The sequence below is a fragment of the Colias eurytheme genome, chromosome 22 (assembly GCF_061535395.1).
Source record: "Colias eurytheme isolate Ceu_HAF_F1 chromosome 22, ilColEury1 Martin Lab GWU primary, whole genome shotgun sequence".
Taxonomy (NCBI): Eukaryota; Metazoa; Arthropoda; class Insecta; order Lepidoptera; family Pieridae; genus Colias; species Colias eurytheme.
In genome coordinates this window covers 5,453,459-5,461,414 of record NC_143001.1, presented here as the reverse complement: position 1 = coordinate 5,461,414, position 7,956 = coordinate 5,453,459, and the positions used below count along the sequence as shown (strand labels likewise).

At 34.4% G+C, this 7,956-nt stretch overlaps 2 protein-coding genes across 2 annotated transcripts; both read right to left on the bottom strand.

Annotated features, from left to right (window-relative positions):
* Nucleotides 1-798: 798 nt before the first annotated feature.
* Nucleotides 799-2,774, bottom strand: LOC149898690 (UDP-glycosyltransferase UGT5-like). Its single transcript, XM_090114841.1, has 4 exons — nucleotides 1,938-2,774; nucleotides 1,640-1,862; nucleotides 1,248-1,467; nucleotides 799-1,072 (listed from the first exon to the last, which is right to left on the bottom strand). Exons 1-4 carry the CDS (start codon nucleotides 2,772-2,774, stop codon nucleotides 799-801), a joined length of 1,554 nt encoding a protein of 517 aa, XP_089970967.1.
* Nucleotides 2,775-4,361: 1,587 nt separating this feature from the next.
* LOC149898689 (UDP-glycosyltransferase UGT5-like) lies at nucleotides 4,362-6,875 on the bottom strand. The gene is made up of 4 exons (XM_090114894.1): nucleotides 6,002-6,875; nucleotides 5,698-5,920; nucleotides 5,130-5,349; nucleotides 4,362-4,729 (listed from the first exon to the last, which is right to left on the bottom strand). Exons 1-4 carry the CDS (start codon nucleotides 6,836-6,838, stop codon nucleotides 4,456-4,458), a joined length of 1,554 nt encoding a protein of 517 aa, XP_089971020.1. The 5' UTR covers nucleotides 6,839-6,875; the 3' UTR covers nucleotides 4,362-4,455.
* Between the last annotated feature and the right edge of the window lie 1,081 nt (nucleotides 6,876-7,956).

Sequence of the window (7,956 nt, the reverse complement as noted above, 5' to 3'; positions counted from 1 at the left end):
CAATTTACAACGTATAAATCTATACTAATATTATAATGGCGAAGAGTTGGTTTGCTTGTTAATTTTAACGCGCTAATCTCAGGAACTACTGGTCGCAGTTTATTATCTTCCATATCGAAAGCTTTTCTTAATTTGTACAACTGAATTTGTGATTCTTTGTTTGTATGCTTTAAATAAAATAAAACACATTTCATTTATTATTATGTATAGCAATACAATTAATTAAATAATATTATCTTAAATGCAATGCAGCATTGAACCCATTCTGTTGAAGTAACTCTTAATACTATCTTAATCTTATACTATTATAATGGCGAAAGTTTGTATGGATGTATGGATGTATGAATGTATGGATGTTTGTAACTCTTTCACGTAAAAACTACTGAACCGATTACAATGAAATTTAGCACACATATAGAGGGTAACTTGGATTAACACATAGGATAGGTTTTATCCGGAAATCCCACGGGAACGGGAACTATGCGGGTTTTCCTTTGAAAACGCGGGCGAAGCCGTGAGCGGAAATCTAGTGTATTATAAAGGCGAAAGTTTGTATGGATGTATGGATGTTTGTTACTCTTTCACGTAAAAACTACTGAACCGATTACAATGAAATTTAGCACACATATAGAGGGTAACTTGGATTAACACATAGGATAGGTTTTATCCCGGAAATCCCACGGGAACGGGAACTATGCGAGTTTTTCTTTGAAAACGCGGGCGAAGCCGCGGGCGGAAATCTAGTAGTCAATAATTATATGCAATGGTTTAGAAAACATACTTAATTCTTTTGTTTAATCATGAGATCTTACTCTTTGTTTTTGGTGCTAAACTTAACAGGAAATATAAAATATATACAATTACGGCTATAGTAAAGATAATAAGTGCGACAAATTTTGATATGAAATCGATGTCATAGTATTCAGCCCAGTTCTTATAAGCGCCTGCGGCCCGCAGGTGCTTCGCCCCTCCGTGCCGCAGCACGTACTCCATCCACCACACCGCGCGATCCAGGGCGCTTTGAGGCTGGTCTTTCATGATCGAACGTAGCCGCAAAATGTTTTCACGGTAGCTGTAATCACATTTTTATTTAAATTACGTATAATGAACACATTTGTATATATGAAGGTAATGATCATCTACAGTCCCGAAAACATATTTTTGATGAGCTTGAAATTGTGGGGGAAGGAAAGTGGAAATTTTCCATAGAAAATCCGATACGATACTTGTCGTTAATTATCTCTTACCTTTTATCATTAACAACAGTGTTTATGGCTTTATCAAGTGCGTCCACAGATAGTGTTTCGAATTCTAGAACAACTCCAATTCTATGGTACCTATAATAATCTACATTGTACCATTGGTCTCCAAGCATTGGTATACCAACGAGAGGTACTCCCGCGGTTATAGCTTCATCCGTAGATTGCAGACCTCCTTGTGTTATGAATAATTTTATCTTGGGATGTCCTAAAACATAATTTAAATTAAATTAAATTTTTCTATACAACAACTTTTGATAACTCAGAATTACGAAGTTTTATGCTGTAAAAAAAAATAATTTTCAAATCAGTTAAATTTTTTGTGAGCTTCTTAGCACAGACGCCATTTTTTTAAATATTGGTAGACGAAAATAACTCACTCAATAAATCTGATTGTGGCAACCATTTAGATATACGAATATTGTCCGATTTTTCAGGTAATTCATCTTTTTCCCATTTCCACAACACATCGTAAGGTAATTTTGAAAACACGTTAATAAATAGTTGAATTGTTTGTGGTGGTAGCAACGAGAAGGGAACATTACTTCCGAAACTTAAATAAATAACTCCATTCTTTGATGAATCTAAATACGATTGAAGAGCCTAAAAACAATAGCATTAAGCAAATTCAAGAAATATACACACTGAACAATTATATTACTAAAAAAGAATGCTTACCTGTGGAAGCGCCTTTTCTGGTTTCTTGTGAATTCCCCAAATATTAATAATATTGGGTGGTAACGGTGCATTATTGGTCCAAAGCGGATGCATGTTCATAAAAACCATATCAACGTTTTTATTCAATTCACTATAAGTAGGCACGTCATGATCGAGGACATGTTTCATTCTCTTTAATTGCTCATCTTGTATTGAACGCCAAGCGTTCGTTACTTTATAATATTTATACAACTCTTCTACTTTTTCCCAAAACGTTAAATTATACACTCTTTGATTTAACATTGTTGGGTATACGAAAATATTTCCTGGCGAACCAACTAGTTGGTTGGAACTAAAGGACAGACCCATAGAGCTAATAACAATCAGTGGTGCTTTAAATAAATGAGACAACAAATAGTAAGGTTCCGCACAGTCTTCTATTAATAACAAATCATATGCGTCTTTCTCCTTCTTCAGTTTCTTCTGTACTTCATCAGTTTTCAATTGTATCTCCGCAACGTCGCCCATTAAGGTTCCTATGATATTCATCTGTTTAAAAAAACCATTCTTATCACCGAAACTTATTCCTTGCGAATTTAGTTTTTCCATACAGACTTTATAGGAGATATCGTGAACGTCAATTTCAGTAAAGTTTGCGGGAGAATTTTCTTTCGTAAACACTGGATCAGTTGTGAGTACAGTGACTTCATGGCCACGTCGAGCTAGCTCCTGCGTCAGAGGTCTGAATACAACTTGATGGCTGATCGATGGAGTTGGGAATATTGCCAAAATTCTCGCCGCGTCATTTTTTGTAAAAAATAATACCAAAACGAACACATAATAATATGATCGTGGCATTTTGAACAATGACTCGGCAGTAATATACACGTTGTTTATATAGGGAAACCAAATCAACGCATTTCTTTTAAGCTAATTATAGCCCTTGATATTATGTTTTTTATCGTGTCATAAATAGATAAAATTTTCTTTGTTACATAATGAAAAACTTTACTAAACTTAAAACTTTTGATACAACAAAAATAAGACGATTGTTTTTAATTTTATTAATCTCTTTAAATTTTACTTTCTTGGTTGCATTTCAAAAAAAAATGTTTGCTCGGATGACGGATCGCTGAACTGAATGTGACTTGTTGAGTGACGTCGTGATCGCGACCTTAGTGGAACTAAAGGCAGTCAATTTAATTGTTCGTCATTATTATAATATGGTTATTGCTATAATAATTTATTATAATCATCTATGTTAAGAAGGAAGTAAAATAATAGGGTGCATCTAATGGCTTCTGCATAGTTACATGCCGGAGGCTGTTTCCATAGACCTAACCTAACCTAAGAGCTAAGACAAAATATTATATTTCTTGGTATATAGCAGTTTAAAGTTCAAGACTGAAGCAAATATTTTTTTTTAACTAAGGATGACTAATCACTTATAAAGATATTATATAATCTTATCTAGGTAGATAGATATCTATAGAGGTACTATAATAAAACTAAACAGTCAAATTCTGTTTAAAGACATTAAGAAGAACGATAGTTACTTATGTATGCGCGTACGTTCATAAATACATGTGTGTGTGTGTGTGTGTGTGTGTGTGTGAGAGGATTTATTTACCTTTTCATCATTAACTTATAATTCAAGAAACATGGTTGTAGTTGCAGCCAATAAACGTACATTTGATAATATCGCTTCTTGGTCATTTAACTTGGTAGACTATAGATCTAGAAATATTTCAAAAAACATTTCTACCGTTAACGAGGTATCTATAATTCTCCTATGTATCTAGGTCACTATCGCTAATGGCGCAGTTTCATTAGTCGTTAACTCGTTCGGTATACAGCATACGGGGAGTCCCCGCAGGCGAGATAACAACCAATGAAAACAAGTTCCCCGCATGCTTAATACCGACCGTGATATCGACCAATGAAATTCATCGGTCATTATACAGCTTGGAAAATGGAGGTTCTCCCTACACCCCGCATGCGGGCCCTATCGACTAATGAAAACGGTTCCCCGAATGCTGGCCCTGTGGCACGCGTTCCAGAAATCTCTCGCACCCCGCATGCGGGCCATATCGACTAATGAAACTGCGCCATAATTATTATGAGACTGAACCCATCAACATTTGCAGAAGTACAAATACTTTGCCCGCTATTAAAAGTATAGGGGATAAGAACGTAATTCAATACGATGAATTCACTAAGGCAGAGGAAAAGGATGCGGTCTTCTATTTTTTACTAACAGGTTTCATTACTAAACTTTTTTATGAAATATAAACAGACAGACACAGTACGCGTTCAAGGTCAAATCATTTAATTGTATATTGAAGCAGATTGATCTTTATTTCAATTTGGATTTTGTGTAACATGAAAATAAGACGCATGTGTATATTAATATAACTCATTTTAAACACGTACACGGAAGTGCACTTCAATACAGAACAATATTTTGTTGCAGTTCCTGAAATACTGTCCTTATTAAAAAATGGCTCTAAAACGTAACAAATATTAACAATCAGATTTATCATAAGATCTTAGACTTAGACTTAGGTAATAGACTTGACAAGAAATACAAAATATAAACAGATACAGCTACTATAGATATAACAAGAAAGGCTAATTTTGATATGAAATCGATGTCATAGTATTCGGCCCAGGTTTTGTTAGCGCCTGCGGCCCGCAGGTGCTTCGCCCCTCCGTGCCGCAGCACGTACTCCGTCCACCACACGGCGCGATCCAGGGCGCTCTCGGGCTGGTCTTTCATAATCGAACGCAGCCGTATTATGTTTTCACGATAGCTGAAATAACGTTCGTATTAGAAACGCAGATATTAAGAATAAACACACATGTTTAAATGAAGGTAAGGAACGCTAATATGGTCTTACAGATTACAGGATTTATGATCTGGGGCCTTAGACAAAGCAACAATTAAAAAACGATAACGAAGTTAGAAAAGGCAAAAATGTATGGGATTGACATACGCCGCGTTAGATCACGTGGTCTATCTAATGTCAATCCCATACATTTTTCCTTTTCTAACTTCGTTATCGTTTTTTAATTGTTACTTTGTCTAAGGCCCCTGGACATATTATAAATGCTTCGTTAAACATTTCACCGGTACGTATTTGCACAAGGCAGTATTTCAAGTTTGATCAAATCTTGTTAAAGTATACTTATTACTTAATTACTATCTCTCACCTTTTATCATTAATGACAGTTTTGATTGCTTTATCAAGCGCGTCTTCAGATAATGCATCGAAATCTAGTCTAACACCAATCCTATGGTACATGTAATAATCTACATTGTACCATTGGTCCCCAAGCATTGGTATACCAACGAGAGGTACTCCCGCGTTTATAGCTTCATCGGTAGATTGTAGACCTCCTTGTGTTATAAATAATTTTATCTTGGGATGTCCTTGAACATAATTTAAAACATAAGTGATAAAATCTAATCACAATAACTAAACACATATTATACAATAATAAATAACGAGCTAAAAAAACTTGACAATATTTTTTTTTCAACGTGTAATATTTGATTACTGCGCGGCACTATAAATAACTCATAGCATTAATGAATTTACTTGAAAAAAATATGATAATTATATTTCGTACTCGACACTATCTGAATTAAGATAGTGTTATTATTATTGTTTCAGAGTTGCTCGCTTTGCAGGGAAAAAATATAAGTCAAGGACGGCACTTAAAGCAAACGCAATTTTTTCACTTGAAATGTACAGGAATAGCATCGATAATAACTCACTTAATAAATCTGACTGCGGCAACCATTTAGATATTCGAATGTTGTCCGATTTCCCAGGTAATAAATCTTTTTCCCATTTCCACAACACATCGTAAGGTAATTTTGAAAACACCTTTATAAATAGTTGAATTGTTTCTGCTGGTAACAACGAGGAAGGAACATTACTTCCGAAACTTAAATATATTACTCCGTTCTTTGATGAATCTAAATATGATTGCAGATCCTAAAAACAATAATCATGTGCAACAAATTCAGGTAATGTACAATTATCGATTTCATAACTGGCAATAAAGAAAATGCTTACCTGTGGAAGTGCCTTTTCTGGTTTCTTATGAATACCCCAAATAGATATGACATTGGGAGGCAACGGTCGATTATTAGTCCACAGCGGATGTATATTCACAAACAACATATCTACATTTTTATACAATTCACTATAAGGAGGCACGTTATATCCCAGAACATTTTTAATTTTGTTAAATGCCTCCAATTGTAGGGCATTCCAATCGTTCGTCAATTTATAATTTTTATACAATTCGTCGAGTTTTTCCCAGAACGTTAAATTATATACTCTTTGATGTAACATTGATGGGTATAAGAAAACGTGTGCTGGCGCTCCAAAAATTTCATCAGCATTTAACATCATACCGAAAGAACTAATAGAAATCACTGGCACTTTGAATAAATGAGAAAACACTAAAAATGGTTCCGCACATTCTTCAATTATTAACAAGTCATATGCATCTTTTTCCTTCTTAAGTATCTGCTGGACTTCATGAGTTTTCAGTTGTATTTCTGCAACATTTCCAATTAAGCTGCCTAGAACCTTTATCTGTTTGTATAAACCATTCTTTTCACCAAAAACTGATCCATGTTTCATTATTTTCTCCCTCCAGACTTTGTAAGAGATATCGTGAAGGTCTATTTCAGTAAAGTTTGCAGGAGAGTTTTCTTTCGTAAACACTGGGTCTGTTGTGAGTACAGTAACTTCATGGCCACGTCGAGCTAGCTCCTGTGTCAGAGGTCTGAATACAACTTGATGGCTGATCGACGGAGTCGGGAATAATGCCAAAATTCTCGCCGCGTCATGTTCAGTAAAAATTAAAACTAGAGCAAAAACTATAACATATGATCTCGACATTTTAGATGATGAAACGGTAATGACTCGGCAATACTCTACACGCTGTTTATATAGGAAACGCAAATCTGCGCCTTTTTTTACCTAATTATAACTGCTGTGTTTTTATCTGAATATCAACATTAAAATACAACTATCTTTTGAGGATACGCACTCACTGTTTACATGTATCCATGTATGATGAGTATACTGACTTTTGAAATAATCAATTGAAAATATTAATCTCATTGTATTCGTGTTTATTAATATCTAATTCTTTACAATGATAATAATACCTCTACTGTTGTTGTGCTAAAGGTTTTTCTTGGAAACACAGACGTTATGCAAATTATCAACCATTCAATATATTAAAAAAAAAAATGTTGTGTGGTTTTATGAAACCACGGTAAAAGTGAAACTGTTCGAACGGTTCCGAACACTGCTTTGTGTAGCGCATGTCGCGTGATGTACGAACCTTAACTATGGTACAACCATACTCATCGTGACAAACATTCTAGGCAATATGAATAATTGTAAATGGCCCTTAATGCTATCCTCATTGAAGTGCCTCTCAGTAACTTCTTTACAATATATCATTTATCATTTCTTTACAATCTATTGCGCAGCTATGTTTAATTTAATTGTTGTAAAGGTTAGGAAATCATGGAATCAGTTATGTTAAAAATTTAAATGTTTACCTTAAAATAGCGATAAATATAGATCCTCATAACTTTTTCAAATTCTCAGTGCATAAAAAGGGCTAGAACTGCAGACTTGTTTCAATGTAAATATATATTTTCAAAATACGCCTTTAAGCGCGTCACACACGGTGAAGATACTTAATATTTTATCTTCAGTTGTAACAGGATGGCGGTTCTACAGGGGTCTTAGTACGCAATAACAAAAAGAAAAATGATGGTCAGAACGCTGATACCGGATACCTTAAGATACTATAATATAAAATATTACGATAAAATATTATAGTATCTTCACCGTGTGTGACGCGCTTTAGGAATAGATAAAAATATTTTTAATTTAATTTAATACATAGTTATTTACAATGTTAATTTAATTATATGACATCTTTTTTTATATTTTTACAAGCTTTCCGCCCGCGGCTTCGCCCGCGTTTTCAAAGAAAA